The sequence below is a fragment of the Channa argus genome, chromosome 11 (assembly GCF_033026475.1).
Source record: "Channa argus isolate prfri chromosome 11, Channa argus male v1.0, whole genome shotgun sequence".
Classification (NCBI taxonomy): Eukaryota; Metazoa; Chordata; class Actinopteri; order Anabantiformes; family Channidae; genus Channa; species Channa argus.
This window is the reverse complement of record NC_090207.1, coordinates 613192-629926: the sequence shown is the minus strand read 5'-3', so window position 1 is coordinate 629926 and position 16735 is coordinate 613192. Positions and strand designations below refer to the sequence as shown.

At 38.0% G+C, this 16735-nt stretch overlaps 2 protein-coding genes across 5 annotated transcripts; both read left to right on the top strand.

Moving 5' to 3' along the window:
* The first annotated feature begins 528 nt into the window (after window positions 1-528).
* LOC137135834 (serine/threonine-protein phosphatase 2A catalytic subunit beta isoform) lies at window positions 529-12069 on the top strand. The gene is made up of 8 exons (XM_067520470.1): window positions 529-944; window positions 3012-3050; window positions 4490-4660; window positions 7683-7856; window positions 8218-8307; window positions 8422-8583; window positions 9335-9453; window positions 11290-12069. The coding sequence occupies exons 1-8, from the start codon at window positions 843-845 to the stop codon at window positions 11360-11362; spliced, it is 930 nt and encodes a 309-aa protein (XP_067376571.1). The 5' UTR covers window positions 529-842; the 3' UTR covers window positions 11363-12069.
* Window positions 12070-12922: 853 nt separating this feature from the next.
* On the top strand, window positions 12923-16546 carry zgc:101664 (uncharacterized protein LOC450064 homolog). 4 transcript variants are annotated; one of them, XM_067520444.1, is made up of 4 exons: window positions 12923-13025; window positions 13694-14430; window positions 15223-15422; window positions 16347-16546. In XM_067520444.1, exons 2-4 carry the CDS (start codon window positions 13786-13788, stop codon window positions 16387-16389), a joined length of 888 nt encoding a protein of 295 aa, XP_067376545.1. In that variant the 5' UTR covers window positions 12923-13025; window positions 13694-13785; the 3' UTR covers window positions 16390-16546. The 4 variants fall into 4 exon arrangements, with proteins under 4 accessions (XP_067376545.1, XP_067376543.1, XP_067376544.1 ...); XM_067520442.1 differs by having other exon boundaries at window positions 12929-13025; window positions 13672-14430; XM_067520443.1 differs by having other exon boundaries at window positions 12943-13025; window positions 13678-14430.
* Window positions 16547-16735: the final 189 nt, after the last annotated feature.

The window sequence follows — 16735 nt, the reverse complement described above, 5'->3', positions numbered from 1 at the left end:
ACTAATCAAAGACGTGTTTTACATATGCGGCGTGTACTTATGTTTTAAACAGCAAGATTATGCTACTCCTTAAGCTAATCTTCAAATGAGGTTTGAGGAACAGGCATTTTAATTTGAGATTTCTCATTTAATAATATTATCATTTGCTTGGGGAGTGTATACTAGAGACCAAAGAGGAGATTTCTGGATGTAGTGAGAGAAGAGGATGCACGGGACAAGGTTTAGATGGAGGCACATGATTCGCTGAGGGGACCCCTGAAAAAAAAGAGGAAGAAAGAAGATACAGCCATAAAATAAAATAATATAAAATGTACATAAAAACGTATTCTATAATTGTACTTTAAAGTAACCAATGACTAGCTGTAAGATCATTAAGGGAGTAAAAATACAACATGTACTTCCGAAATGCTTGTGTAATTATTCTGTGTAATAGTACAATTTAAAGTATGTCAGGCTCTGTCCACTTGGTGTCGCTGGCGCGCTGAGTCTGCGCACTGCTGAAATGCCCGGATGTTATTGAAGCTAGCTCTTTTAGCAAATCGGCTAGCCGCTGCGACGCCGCAGACAACTGCCGCATTGGGGAATTTCGACATTTTTGACTCCCCTGGTTCATGTAAACTCATTTTTAACATCGGTAACTTAACATTGGTAATTTATAATGATATAACTTGACTGAACAGCTCGTTAGCTTTAGGTTTAATGATTGATTTTCCAACCGGTTTGGCGGGACTAGATCGGGTTAACAATACGACGAGCTAAAGGCTAAGCAGCTAGCGCAGCGACACAGGCTAGTTTGTTTTTTTCTGGTAGCTAACTTAGCTTAGCAAGCTACCGCGGCTGTCATGGAAGACAAATCTTTCACTAAAGAATTAGACCAATGGATCGAACAGCTAAACGAGTGTAAGCAGCTTACAGAAAACCAAGTCAGGACACTCTGTGAGAAGGTAAGTGGTTTACAAGTATCTTTTGTTTCTAACTGAGTTGGCCTCCCTTTCTGTGTGGCCTTCATTGCGAAAGCGGTTCCGTCTAATTCCTGAGCCGAAGTACGAACAATTCGATTATTTCCTTCTCAATTTCGACCAGTCATCATGAGATTGCCAATGTTCCACAGCATTGCAGCCGCCAAATCAATTGCTTCTAACAGTTTGAAATGTATATTTTGGTAAACTCTTCCAAATCGAGTTGTTGCCGATGTCTGTGTAGAGCAACTATAGTCTTACGACTGAAAGGCCGACAATTCTCAGCTTTTACGACTTTACCAGCACGTAGACGGAGCCCGTTTTACTGCCAGTTTATGAACGGCTGTATTTTCCCCACGGACCACAACTGTGCTAATGTTAAATTCTACAACGGTATACTTTTCATTTTCATCGTATTTTGGAGAGTTAATGCTGCCACCGCGCCCTATTTTTATCGATCATTTTGTGTTGGTATGAACCTGCCAACCCTCTTACAGTATTCAGACGTCACCTCAGGTGTGTTGCACCATTTAACTCGATGAGAACATTTTGTGCGTTATCAAGCTTAAATTTCTTTCACTTTTAAAAGCAGCTGGCTTTAACCATGTTAGTGAGAAGCTGTAGGCTTTGAAATGTAAAGAATCCTGAGTGCAGCGAATGAAATAAGTGCCTCGGATCCTTGGTTTGTTGAGGAAACCCTGAAATATTAAATATCTAATAATAATGTTGGAGGGGAAATGTTCATTTCATAGAAGCAGATTGTGCTTTACAGATCTGAAAAGAACAGTTTTCAATGTAGAAGACCTTACAAATTGACATTAGCTGTATCTTGTGCTTATTTCTTTTTTTCATTTGATGCACGTTTTCTGGATTAAAACCTTTGATCTATTTATTGGCAACATCTAAAGTCATCAGATTGCTTGATATGTCTTTGAAAATTTGAAAATTTTTCAAGTTCAAATGTGAAAAGTTGTGATTATTTAATTTTAATTTTTGACTTGTGCTAAAACTCGTTGTAAAACTTGTTTTTAAATTGATACTTTTTTTTTTTTTTACATAAGATTGTTTCAGCTTTAATTAACTAATACCATGTCCAGTAGTTGATAACAATCCCTGTTTGAAACAAAAGCACAAAATATTAACTTTAAACTGCTATGATGATGTGGACGTAGACCTAGGTGCTGTATTAAGTAATTATTTCAGTCTTAAAGTCCCAAATCAAATCCTAGTTGTTGAAATGTTTAAGAGAAAATATGGCTGTTCTGCAGCTGAGCAACAAATGATCTTTCTTGTGTTAAAAAGTTTGGAGAATAAAAATATGACAAGGACAAGGCTTCCTTTTATTTTTCTGCCTTTGAGCAAGATTGTGTCGTAACAAGACCTTAGTATTTTGGGATTTTTAATCCTGGCCAAAATGTGTCTATCCCGGAGTATCAATAATTGTCACGTTGTAATAGTTGACATTAAATGTTAGCTTGAGAATGTTACAGAATAATTCTTGTTTAACTTAATGTTTACATGCTAATATTAAACTGTCAAATTTATTTCATTTAATGTTTTTATTTTTGCTTTATTCTGTAATGGGATGTTATTTCTTAGAATCCTTCGAAAGTTATTATAAAAAAATTGATCAAAACATTTCAGAGCTCACAGAACAGTCAGAATTGAGACTTATGAACTGAGGATCTTTGAAAAATACACTAACCAAAAGTATCTTGACACCAAAACAACCACAACGTCCCAGGTTTGAGTCTGAGGGGGAACTTGCTGCATGTCATTGTCTGCTCATTTCACATGCCTCTATCTAATAAAGGCAGGAAAAATTGCCCAATTTAGGCAAATTAGTTTTCACCATGCTTTCCAACACATACAGGCCAACTTCTCAAAAAACCCACTGGTCTTATATGGATGCTAAATGTAGATGTGTAAGATGTAGTTGTTTATGTATATTTACATATATGAAATGGACACTTAAGTGTCTGAGATGTGGTTTATGACAGGACATTTAAAAAGGTGACTGTCTAACATCTGTATTTGTGTCCTCTCCTCCAGGCCAAGGAGATTCTAACCAAGGAGTCCAACGTTCAGGAGGTGAGAGATACTCACAATGTTTGAGCCTGTTCTAAAAACGTCATCACAGAAAAATCTAACGCATCAATTGATTTTCAGTAAAACATGGCTGTAGGGTCTATGTAGGCCTCAGGGTGGACAGACTTCCCATTATAGCACTTTAAACTGCCATTTGAAGGAGCTAGACGGGGGGAATAGGGACCCTACATAACAACAGATTTGGTGTTTGCTGGAACAGTTGGCTGAAATGCAGATTGTTTGACACATAAGTGGGGCTAGGCGATATCGACAGATTTATATCTTTGAATTTTTAGGCTCAATGGCAATACACAATATATGTTGGTATTTTCTGTGTGGTTTCCCACATAGGTCAAAGACGTATATGACAAGTCTGTTTAATGACACATTGTAATTCAGATATCACACTTTTATTAAAAATGAATAACATCCAGTGTTAATTTTAGTGACACCGTTACAGAAAACCTGCATATATAGACTTATTATTTTATTTGTTTGGCTGGTTAGGGTTAGTTTAATAGTGAAAAGACACAAACTGTCTGAATATAAGGACATTATTTAGGCATTATGCAGGTAATGATTAAGTGAGTTTTATCCGCTCATAATCAAGAAAACAAGCAGTCAGAGTAGAACTGACTCTTCAGGTTTTAACGGTGAAAGATCAGCTGCTAGTTGTTTTTCACACAATATCAAAAAGGAAATTAAATTAAAATATATGCAATATCTTTAAAATGTAGAAGTAATTAACCAAATTACCTTGAGCACAAATAACCAGTTTTTCCTCAATGAGATTCACATCTGATAAACCAATGAATGCTACAGCTGAAACTAAACACATCTATCTATAATATAGTATTATGTTTACTTACTTATTTTTTTTTTTAAATTTGATGTTATGTGGTTTTCGGATTAGTTGTCTCAGTTGTGTTTGGAACCGAACATGACACAGCCTCCACATTTTTAACACTATCACACCTTATTTACACTGCAAACTGTCTCTGCTAAACTGCAGACTCACAGTTTATATAAATGTCAGTCTTTCTGAAGCCGTTTCCAAACTCCAACTGACTTGTAAAATCCTATAATCTTCTAAAATAATAAAACAAAATTTTTTAGAGTCAAGCATCAGTTTTATACTTTTGAGCATGATCACTGTTTATTTACTGGAGGTTGGAGGTGTGAAGCAGGTGCCACATTGTGATCTTTGTGGTCTGTTTACCTTTGCCTGCTATTGTGCTCATCTCCATACATTTTGTTTTGCTAAAGAAGTTGTTCAGATGTGATGGAAAAAGCACAGAGTCAGGATTTTGTGTGAGTCTGTGGGTGGGGACAAGCTGTTCTGTCCCAAATTTAAAAAAATCAGTGTAATCTTGCAATCAAGCAGCAGGTTAAGTCAGTTTTGGTGAGATGACCCTGTGACACACTATTAACTTTCCCCTCAGGTGCGATGCCCGGTTACAGTGTGTGGTGACGTCCACGGCCAGTTCCATGATCTCATGGAACTGTTTAAGATTGGAGGCAAGTCTCCCGACACAAACTACTTGTTCATGGGAGACTATGTCGACAGAGGCTACTACTCGGTGGAGACGGTCACGCTGCTCGTCACATTAAAGGTAAAAGTCATTGGTGCCTGTCTCTTCCTTTGTGGCACATGCCATCCAGCTGAAAGTGTTTTAGGGTATCTGCAGGTACTGAAATGGTTCCCAATGTATGTAATCCATTCATTGCCACGTATCATCTTTTCATATGCATACAACTGTCCTAATGTGAGACCAAGCATATTTAGCCTCGGGGTTCCTTAACTAATGGGTACTGTTAGATTAATGGCAATTGCAACTGTAAAGCCTGATTTGATTGAAAAAATATGTTTGCCTTGCAGCCTTGACCTACATAGGTATTTATGTAAGATTCAAACATCACAACCAATATATAAAATACCAGTCAAAGATATTTTACAGGAACTGCTGTTGCAGCTTCGTAGAGAGAGAGAGAGAGAGACCTAGCTCTATACACACACGTGTGTGTGTGTGTCCTTTATATATCCTTCTTTCCCCCCGTCCAGCCACCAAGGGCTGGATAAAAATGGGAGGGTTGCGACAGGAAGGGCATCCGGCATAAAAACACATGCCAAACACGTTCTGGTGTGTCGACCCCCTGAAGAGATGAGCAAAAGATAAAAGGAAAGTTTTTCTCCCTATGAGTTGCTGCTGTTCATCACATGGAAATTTACTTTTTCCACATCAACTAGTGAGACAGTAGAAAGCTCAGCTAATGACAAACCATTCACTCCAAATCTCACTAAGTAATTTAATACCAAACAACTGACTGGTGGAAAATAATTTCTGCATTTTGTCACCCCACAGTGGTAAATGCTAACAAAGCTGCTGCTTCAATTTCCTGTGTGTCACAAGAGATGTGTTCATGGATAGTGTTTAGTGTAGGTCATTTGTGTTTTGTAAGCACTCAGGATCCAGGGCAGTTGTTTGAGCATTGACATTGCTATGTGTAAATGGGCAATATTCATATGACAGGAAGTGCCAGGCAAATGAATTAAACTATAGGTAATTATTTCTGAAACATGTACGATGATTTAAATGTTTGAGTGAGACTGATGAAACTGTTGCTAAAACATTTCCTGTATAGACAAGCTGCAAAAAAATGCAGCAGTGATGTTCTCCAAAGAACATCTCAGAACATGTGAAATGTGACTGGCTGAGGTAACGTGTTGGAACATATTGATTAGCCACTGTGTGCTTACACCTGAGCTGTGTGTTGTTTAACAGCTGTAGCTTGTGGCCCAACTACATTTTCATGTACATTTTTACAGTTTTGGGTAGTTTTGGTGAAGGTTTTATATTTTAAATAATTGAGGCTGTAATGGTGCTGTAGTTCTTTCAGAATGAATCATGCTCACAAGTCTGATGCTCCTGCTCTCAGCTACACAAAAAACGTGAACATTACCTAATGGCAAATTGTCAGCTTACATAGCGCTTTTGAATATTGCTTCACGTTTATCCACACACACACACACTTGCTACTAACTCAGCTACTGCTGTGACTTAAAAGTGATTGTCAGAGAATGAGAACACAGTTGCACATGTTAAATATCTTTTGAATAAGGTTTATAGAAGAGTTGACTAGGGAAGAAGAGCATCCAGTTTCAGTTGTGCTTAGTTGGGTCATGTCTTGATCAAACCACGTCTCTCAGTGAATTAACTCTGGGCTTCTGGGCCTAAAGGTTTACTTGGTGACATTTAGTTTGTTTTGACAAAGCTGGTAAGGAGGAGACTCAACCTGTTTCTTCACTTGCTATAGTAAGTTCTTGTAATATTATTGAGCCCAATCAAAAGGGAACATCAGCTTCAGACTGTGAGGTTTCTCTTGCAAATAGTGTGATTTCAAAATTGGGAAGTTGTGTCTTGAGTTTTAATGCATCATGAATGTGTTAATAAAAACATGTTGCAGAGATGTTTTAGCTGACGGGCAAATGTACAAATTGTTGATACAATTAGAGCAGAAAATTATTTTTAGTGGACAGTCATGCTTTGTGCCTGGACAGGGTTGCGTACGTCTTGAGACTTAACACTTTATGGGGAAAGGAACCATGTTTGTTAACTTCAACAGGCTTTAAAAACATCACCCCCACGTCTCTCAAACTGCTATTACCATGAAGCGGGACTGGAATGTAATTGACATGTGATCAGAGTTCTCTTGTTTAAAAGCAGGTTTCTAACAATCTATGTGTGTGGTTGCATGCAGTGACTTGATAAGGTGCAAAAGCAACTGAAATAAGTGCGTGATATTTTGACACTAGTAATAGGTTCCATAGTATAAGTAGTTGGAAATAAATGTCCCTTCATCTTTATATGTGTAGTTCTATTTTTAATTCTTAATATTATTTGAATATTTATTTTTTACTAGCTGAGCAAGGAATTGTGTACGGTAACTTGTTTGAGTTTGATTTCCTGCCTAAATCTGAAACTTTTTTTAAGAAAAAGAGAAAAATTCCTCTTATATTCACCAATAACATTCCAGGTTTTAAAACAGAAAAAGTAAAAGTATTTAACTGAGTTGAATTGAATTGTAGGTTAAATACAAATCAATTCAGATTTTACAGTGGCTAAAATTGTCAAATTCTACATTTTGTGAAAACAAAGGCAGCCAAAATTAGTTGACCTAATTGATTAGTTGGACAGAAATTTTACTTTGATAATTACATGCTTACCGTTAAATGATAATAGAACTCTTCATCTTATGACAGTAAAGCTTTTTGGACTGTAGGTGAGTTTAAGCAAAATAAGTGTTTGGATGTCTTATTGGGCTGTGTTGTTCTCTACATCATTTCTCATATATATTCAGACAGAACAGTTGAGGAACTGTCAACATTAAACAAGGGAATAATGGCCAGATTAATTGACAGTGATGGGTTTTGCATGTCAGAAAATAGTCCACGGTGATGTTGCCAGATGTTCAAGTGACAAAGAAAAAGTCTAAAGATTTTGAATTTGACAGTAAACTGTTCATCTGAGTAACTAACCATATAATTATATGGTATAAATATAATATAATTAACCAATAGAACTACTACAACAGCTACTGCATCTTCTATTTTCTCATTTTTGATCCTTGTTTCAGGTTCGTTTCCCGGAGAGAATCACCATCCTGCGAGGGAACCACGAGTCGCGGCAGATCACACAGGTCTACGGATTCTACGACGAGTGCCTGAGGAAGTACGGCAATGCCAATGTCTGGAAGTACTTTACAGACCTGTTTGACTACCTGCCGCTCACTGCACTGGTTGATGGACAGGTATGAGCCGCCACGGAAACAGCCTTGTGTTTCCCTTGACGTTTTGTCATCCCGTTCAATGAATAATGAATTTTTTTCTATACTCTTTTTAAAATTTATCAGCTACCAACAGTTGGGGAAACTTTTTAAACAGAAAAGTTTAATTTCAGTAACATAACATTATTTAGTAACTGAAATGTTTGCCCATTGTGAATTCGAAATGTTTTAAACATTAAACTTTGCCCATAAATAACAGACCTATTTAGTCAGTTTTTTTATTTTTAAATTGAATAATTAATAACTTGGGTTGAAGGTGTCTTTGATGTTTATATTTTGATGCATCTTGAAGAATAACTCTGGGTTTCTTGTTGTTTTGTTTTAGATCTTCTGTCTCCACGGAGGTTTGTCTCCCTCCATAGACACTCTGGATCACATACGAGCTCTGGACCGTCTGCAGGAAGTTCCACATGAGGTGCAAATATTAACACATACACACATTAAAACATAATTTACAGATGTTTTGAGGCTCTAAATAAAACATGTTCTTTGCAAAATGACAAAATAAATGTCCTGCACTGTGAAACAGGGCCCAATGTGTGACCTCCTGTGGTCAGACCCCGATGATCGTGGTGGGTGGGGTATCTCTCCTCGAGGTGCCGGCTACACCTTTGGACAGGATATCTCTGAAACCTTTAACCACGCCAATGGCCTCACCCTGGTTTCCCGCGCCCATCAGCTGGTCATGGAGGTATCACACACTCACTCACTCTCGCTGGTCTCGCAGTGTTACTATAAGCTATGAACCACATTAAGAATAACACCTGCAGGATTGCACATGAATGGAAACATGTAAAGATGCTCTCATTCATGAAAAGTTGCAAAAGTTATTTTCAAGTATTTTCTGATGCTCTGACTTGTCGATATTTTGCAGTATGCAGATAAACTCAATAACTGTCTTTAAACTCAGCATCACATAGTTGATATGAGCGTTTATTTTAAAGTGTATAAAACAACCAAAATGTTTATTGACTAATAAGTTAGTTGGAAACCCACTAGCTAAGATTTGAAGCTTTGGTTCTACATTCTGTCAACTCTCAGACAGGTGGATTGAAAGATCCCCAAATTTCCATGGCAACATGCTACACTGACGTTAAAGTGCGCAGGGATTCTACATCTGCGTTGCTGCACCAGTTTCACTCCCACTGTACTTCAGTTTGAGTGTCACACAATTGGTATTCAAATGGGATTCAGGCCACAGCTGTAAGAAGAAAAGAGGAGCTATACATGTATCTTTTTTCCAGATCTAAATATTGTTCTGTTAACATAAAAAAAATCCAGTGAGATTTGAAAGGACCGAGGGCAAACCCTGATCAGCTACGATGGGGCAGCCAGAGCCTCTTAATTATTTTTTTCATTTCCTAGCCATTAAATAACAACAAATGCCCGAGAAATGACCCCATTATCATCTTATTTGTAAATCAATGTGATGTGTTGTTCAGGGCTACAACTGGGGCCATGACAAGAACGTGGTGACCATCTTTAGTGCTCCAAACTACTGCTACCGCTGTGGAAACCAGGCAGCCATCATGGAACTGGACGACACTCTGAAATACTCTTTGTAAGTAGAATGAAAGGATAAGTCAGGTACCCAGTTCAGTTTCATTTAGAGCTCACATTTAGAGGCACTAAATGTATTTACCTAATTAGGGTATTTGTGTTTAATTGTGTAAATGTCAAGCAGCAGAAAGATCTGGCTGCATCTGCTGTCTTTAATCATAAATTTGCTTTAAACTGTGAGTTTAATAGTTGCTACACCCACAAGAGTTTACAAAAGGTGAAGCCACGGGAGTTAAGTGTTCGAATTCTACTTTTTTCACTCTGTTTCCACCAGTCAGCTGGGAAATAGCTTCTGCTTTTCTAAGTACCAAATGCCTATTTGAAGGCTCTCAATACTTGTGTGGGATAAGCTGCTTTTTACTTTTTAATCTGCTTAACAATGACCACCACAGTGTGGGGTGGTATTCTGTGCTTTCTGAATGCACATGCAGGTCTGAAGTGGGTTTTGAATGGTTATCAGCAGTTTGCCAGCAGCCTGAAGTCAAAGCTCAGTGTTGCAGCCGCATATGTTTTATCCTGCAAAGATAAATTGTCCATGTTTTCTGGAGCCAGGTTCATTTAGATTATACCTTGGTTTGGTTTGATTCTGTTCTTTTGCAGTAACACGGTAAAATTGGGAATCTTGAAAGCACGTCTGTAACCGCCTGTCTTGGTGTGTTGTGTGAACTGGTTTAAAGGTCACCATAGAGCAGGTTAGTTCAGAACTCTAAAGCTCTGAAACCTCTAAGGCTTTTATTGGATAAGTTAGGCAACTAAAATCACAGGGCTGAAGTTAGGAACTTGTCTGTCCTCAAAGTCACAGAATTATCTGTTTTCTGTCTAAACAAAATAAGTGACCTGGTTCCAACGGTCTTCCAGCTTTGTTTTTGGGTGGTGGTTTACAGTAACCCAGCCACATTAATCTTCACTGCTTCTGTTTATGTATTAGACCTCTCAGTCCTACGGTCTGTGGTTAAGGAGTAGCACTGATAAGACCCTTAGCATTGTCTTTCAATCACTGTGTAGGTTAATTGTTGATTGTGATACCTTGGTCATTAGTTCCACCTCCGCATTGTACAGCTCACCTGCTAGCTGCACAATTAATTTTGTGTCACATGCACATGTGATATCTTTAGTGTTTGTCAATCAGACAAAGTTAAAATTTAACATACAGCATACAACTTTATGTCTTAACATTTAGTAAAGAGATGAAATCGTTTGAGAGCTTGTAACAAACCATTTTGTACATCTCTAGGATGCAGGAAGAAAGTGTAGTCTGTGTTTTTAAAGAGCTATTGTTCAATCCAAGGTAGGTGGGCAAAGTCAACACAATCAATTCTTTATTCTGGCTCCACCTGGTATTTATTTACAGTTTAGGGTATCTACTAAAATTATTTAGAAAGATTTATTACAGAAACTTTATTTGAAATAGCTGGAGCAACTCAGTCGAGATGCCAACATTAAAAGGCTTCACAAAAGTTCCTGTTTTCATTTTGTATGTACCAAACATTTAACTATTTTTCTTAGTCTCCCCTGAAGAACTTAAAGGATAAGTCAGGTACCCAGTTGAGCTCTCAATCAGTTTAATACAGGTTTTCAAGAGGTCACTTAGGATTCCTTTATTTGTCAGTGATGTGGAACAATGTCCACATACTTCAGCTCTGCAAAGTTAACTGAAGATGAGACTTTAATCTTCCAAATTATTCACAAAAAGTGGAGACCTTACAAATTGGCAGCTTTTATAGTGCAGAATTCCCTTTTTGTTTCTCTTTTCAATGTAACTGAAAAGAGGAACAGAATTTAATATTTAAGCTGTAGAGCTTAACAGCACGATGGCTAACAAAGTTTGTGTCTTCAGCCTTCAGTTTGACCCTGCTCCTCGCCGTGGTGAGCCTCATGTGACCAGACGCACTCCTGACTATTTCCTGTGAATGTCGATACCATCCCCCGGCAGTCATCCATGAAGATCCACCTGCCAGGCACCCCCCCTCACCCCCACCCTCTCATTGTGGATGGAAAGATGTTAATAATAAAGATGATAATGACGATAATGAAGCTACTGTACCAGGGAGAATAGAAACAATTGGCTGATGAAATAAGATTTTAACTAAAAGAGAAACTTTAAGAGCAGCCCCCTCTACAGTTGTGTTTTCAATATGCTGTCATTAATGCTGTGCTTCTGGGGAAAAACACATACATTTATGATGACCCTTTTTTTTTTTTCTTTTTTTTTTTTGGTTTTGTTTTTGTTTTTTGTTTACTACATGTTTAAAAATGAGAATAAAACTACCAATGTGGACCAAATGTGCCATATTCTGATCCTTTTACAACATGTACAACGCGCAAGGTTTTTCTTTGGGTTGTTTGTTTTTGTTTTGTTTAGACCAGCACCATAACCAGACCTCCATGATGTCACCACCACCACAAACATCTCATGGCATACAGTATGTGCTCTTTTTCTGTTGCAAAGTTATTTAAAAAGAAAATTCCAAAAAAAAAGGAAAAAGTTTGCTTCAAGTAGTACAGCTGTCAGTTTTAGCTGTCTAAGCTGCAGCCGGTGGTCATCTCAGCAAGTATATTACTGTAATTTGAATAAAGACAACAGACCTATGAAATAAAATGTCGTATTGACAAACTAGTGGCTTTCTTTGGTGTCATTTCTTTAGCTGGCTTCCTTAGTTCACCTGTTACATTGTGGGGGGGGGGGGGTTGAATAAACGGAGGCACACATGGTTTGGCTTTAGAAAATTATGCTTTATAAAGCTGAAAGTAGCCACATCAAAAAAGGGATATAACTAAGCTAGAGTTTATAAATGTAACAAAATGACTTATGCCAGTAGTACGACCATCTGATGGCCACATTGAAGAAATTATTCAAATTTTATTTGTTATATGTAAACTAATAAACAATTTAGTAAATGCGGACAATGATCCGCTGTGGCGACCCTGAACTCACGGGATAAGCCGAAAGGAGAGTAGATTCTAGTTTTGTACTATTTTGTGCAATATTATACTCCACTGGTTTTTAGAGAGATATGCAGTTGACTTTATTTGCATGGCTTTATTTTCTACTGATTTCTGTTTAAATACAGATGCTGAAATAATTAGTCATCAGATTGATGTAATTTTCGTTTCAAAACTCCTTGACTCCATCTTGTGTGATGAGTTTAATAAGACAGAAGATAAGAAGACAAACATTATGAAGGTAGGTTTTTCCTTTAGGGTCTGAGTAACTAACAGAATTTCTTATCAGAACTTTTAAAAGTGTAAGCCATGTGTCAAGTAAATAATTTGTTGAATCCATAGCGAAAATAATGGTTTGCATGTGCAGTCCATAAAATCCAAATGCTTTATATGCCTACATAATAACACCCCCCTTGGTCACCGGAAATGTTTTGTCTAAAATGATTTTGATAGTAGTAAAATCTTTTTTAAAGAGATAAAAGATGACAAAAACCCTGGATGGTCTCAGGTTCAGCTTTAACTTCAACTATCGCGAGAGTTTCAGCGAATCGCACAGTTGTCGTTTTGCTAGCTGCTAAGGAAGTGGACTTGATGAGTGTTTTAGTAGAACTCCAGTCAGCTGGGTTAGAGGTTGGTACTTTATTTTAATATTTATTTTTGCCTCATTATACTGTTTTAGCTTCACGTTGAACTGCTATTAGCATTTAGCTAGTTAATGACAGCTATCCGTCGTTCGCTAACTAACGGCGGTAACAACAAAACATTAGCTAACGTGACCGGTTTAAGGTAAAATGGGACCTGAAATACCTTGTTTATTTCGTTTTTTGCTATAAATACTTGCATATTAATGGTACCTCACTTTTCAAACGTATGTGCTTCTTAAAAAGTACTTCTTCGCCTTTGGCTCACGGTGGCAGCACTCAAGCATTTTTATACAGGTTTCATACTGTTCATTTAGATTTTCTCATCATAAATTACATGTGCAGTTTTACAATCTCCGTAAATACGGTGGAACAATCAAAATGCTTTGCTCTATATTGTCTGCTCAGAAGTCTAAAACACAAACTGTAAATTGTATGGAAGAAGTGGTTTAAGTATAAGTAGAGTGGCTTGGAAGCTCCAAGACAAACTGATGCAATTGGTTTCAGATCCAGTTCTGTCACTGAATAGGTAATGGAAATACCTGGGAGGCAGAATCCAGAGCTACACTAAAGTAACCATGCTGTAACTGTTAGATAATAAATATACAGTTACATAAATCTTTTTTCCTCTTGAGTCATAGACTGTGAACTTTGCAGCTTCCCCTTCTCAAGACGAAATTGATTCCATGAGGAGTAAGATGAAAATGAGGAGAGTGGTGTAGTCTGTCTTATGATCGCCATCTGTCTGTATGGAGGATGTGGTTCTGCACTATCAGCCTGGATCTGCTGCTGGGCTTAGTTCTCTGATAGAGAGGACGGAGAAGCTGCTGGAGCCTTTTCCCTATCGGACTCCTCCGGTCTTCACCCCCTGGTTCCCCACCACCACTATAGACTGTCGGCTGCCCATCAGACCTGCCAAACCAGCCCCTGTCGTTACCTACTCGGGTGACTTATTCTTCTCCGACAACAGGCCGCAAACTCCTAGAACTGCAACAGAGACTAATAAATGGCAGGAACCTAAAGTGGGTGCCAATGTTACTTACAAGCATCACGATAATCCTGGTTCAGACACCAGAACTTCACCTGAAAAAAGACAAAAAAGCAAAGATGCTGTCTGCATTTCAGAAACCTCAAACCATCTCCTCCCAGCATCACCCCGTAACAAACCAGAGAGAAGGGTCACTGGGCTGTCCTGTGGCAAACAGCAACAAAAAGACTGTCCAATCAAACGATCCTGGAGCATCTTTACACATAGAGGAGTTTTGCTGCAGAACTCCCAGTCACTGTCCAAACAGTTCCGCCACATGGTGTTTACCCACAGGCTCCACCTCCGCCAAAGGGCCAAGTGGGTGATAAGTGAGGACAACTGTGAGGGAGCCAGGGACATTGAACAGGTCAGTTCATGAATTCATAAAGAGCCTACAGTTATCCAAACATCTCTGATGTGTTTGGAGCTAAATTATTTGAGCCAATAATAATAATAATAATAATAATAATAATAATATTGGCACCTGGTAGTTGTCCTTTATTTGACACGCAGTAGAGAGACAGTGGACACAGGAGGATACAGGTATAATGTGCAACAAAGGTATGACTCACTGGTATGCTACCTAACCTTTAGGGCCAGGACACACCAAACCAAGGTCAAAAAAACTAACTTTGACAAAGACAAACTGCTGCAACTGGTCATGTCGCGTCGTTTAGGTCAACACGTGGCACTAAAACACAATGCAAAGACCTGAGCCAATGAGCATGTAGTGCTGCACGTTTTGTGCTTGTGTTAGAGCAAGAGAAAGAGGAAGATAAGGGACTATGGATATGCAACTTGGAAAAAAGCAAGGTTATCTTACTCTTTTCAAGCCACTCTAGCTCATCACAGTTTATAACTTTTAATTGAGGATATGTCACAACAATAGAAGAAGTTGTAATGGTGTGGTAAATACTGTTGTCTCCTCTTAAGCACTGATTGGTCTCTGTTACCGATGGCCTATTGGATGACAATCTTGGCGGTTCTGTCTGAACAGTTATTTACCCAAAACTGATCTGTAAAGATTGTCTTAGTGCCAAGTCTCCACATAGATTTTTTTTGTCCAAAATGTTCTATTTACTTTTACATATAAGGACACACTGTTCTTTTTCATCATCTTCCCCACGTCACCTATCTGTCTTCGTCTTCCTCCCTGCAGGTGTGGCAGACTCTCAGCCGATCTGTTCAGAGAACCAGGCTGCCGACATGCAATGCCAACATCCAGAGAGAGCGGGCGGAGATCTGGGTGTTCTGCGATGTTCTTTACTCTGAGCAAGTGGGGCGTTTTCTGAAGGATGAGCTGCATCTCTCAGGGAGAATCAGCCTGTCTATTCACAGACTGGGAAACATTCTCAGCTTGTAGGTGTATAAACACAATTACAGGTTAATACTTATACTTTCCCACAGCATCCAGTCTTCTTTTAAGACTCAAACGTAAGGATGAAAATAAATGTGTAAACTTGCACATTAGTATCTTGGGATTTTAGTCATTTCAGACATGTAACAAACTTTGTGAGAGACAAAGGATTAGTTCTATGACCCAAAAGAATGCTAATGCAAAGGGGGAAGGAGCTGGGGCTGTAGACCCAGCCTTCCTTTCTTTTGGTCTTTGAGTGTTCATATCCCCCCTCCGGATACTCCTTATAGCCAGGATACGTGTGTGCTAGTACAAACATTAAGTGTGGAACTTGGCTTGTGAAGATTTAAAAAAAAATAATGTTTTAAAAACATATTAGCAATCGGACGAACACACTGTATTTATTCAGTTTCTTAAAAACATACAAAACTACGTTCTAAATGACTAATACTATTTGCATTTAGCTTTTCCTCTTAACAATTTAAGTGCAGAACTCCATTAATATATTTATAAGAATTTACTTTATTAATGAACTCAATGAAATCCAGACTGGTGTGTGTGTGTGTGTGTGTGTGTGTGTGTATATATATATATATATATATATATATATATATGTATATATATATATATATATATATATATATATATATTTTCCTGTGAAAAAATATTTTTTTATTATATTTTTATACTGATTGTGAAATTGTTCTCTGTCAATAAATACTTGCTGTTACTTTTATTTGAAGTGTCTATAGTGATGGATGGATTTCAAGTTGTGCATGTACAGATTGTTCCAGAACAGCAGTCATATGATGCAGTTACTCTGGTGTGTCACACTGTGATAAACACTGTGATGCTTCTATGAGACCCGAATAAATAAGGATAACAGTAACAGTCACGACGTCCATCTTATCTCCTTTTGGTGCCAGGTTCCCATGTTTTGACACAACTGCACACCGCATTAAAATCTAGGAAGCCGGATATGACATCACTGCCATGCCTGCTTTCCCAGCTGGAATCTTTTGGGGGCCAATCGGCGCTGAGAATACACGGAATGAACAACAAATTGTAGAAAAGTATGAGTTTAATATCAATTTTAATAACAAAACTTAATAAATGGTGGTGAAAAAAACGCATTCAATTCTCAATACATGTTCGCTAGTTCTTTTATTTTGACATTAATCGGAACTTGTCAATCAGATGTCTTGATACTGATAATGCACTTCAAATTTTAACTGCCTTTGAATTACATAACTAGTACAAGTTGTATACTTATCTTAACTAGCGAGTTGCGTTTAATTTTGATCAGAATTGTTCA

Coding starts and splice junctions, on each gene's coding strand:
- LOC137135834 (XM_067520470.1), top strand. CDS start 843: ATGGAAGACAAATCTTTCACTAAAGAATTAGACCAATGGATCGAACAG. Junction 4,661..7,682: donor CGCTGCTCGTCACATTAAAG/GTAAAAGTCATT, acceptor TCCTTGTTTCAG/GTTCGTTTCCCGGAGAGAAT. Junction 9,454..11,289: donor GACACTCTGAAATACTCTTT/GTAAGTAGAATG, acceptor TTGTGTCTTCAG/CCTTCAGTTTGACCCTGCTC.
- zgc:101664 (XM_067520444.1), top strand. CDS start 13,786: ATGGAGGATGTGGTTCTGCACTATCAGCCTGGATCTGCTGCTGGGCTT. Junction 14,431..15,222: donor GAGCCAGGGACATTGAACAG/GTCAGTTCATGA, acceptor TCCTCCCTGCAG/GTGTGGCAGACTCTCAGCCG. Junction 15,423..16,346: donor CTGGGAAACATTCTCAGCTT/GTAGGTGTATAA, acceptor TTTTGGTGCCAG/GTTCCCATGTTTTGACACAA.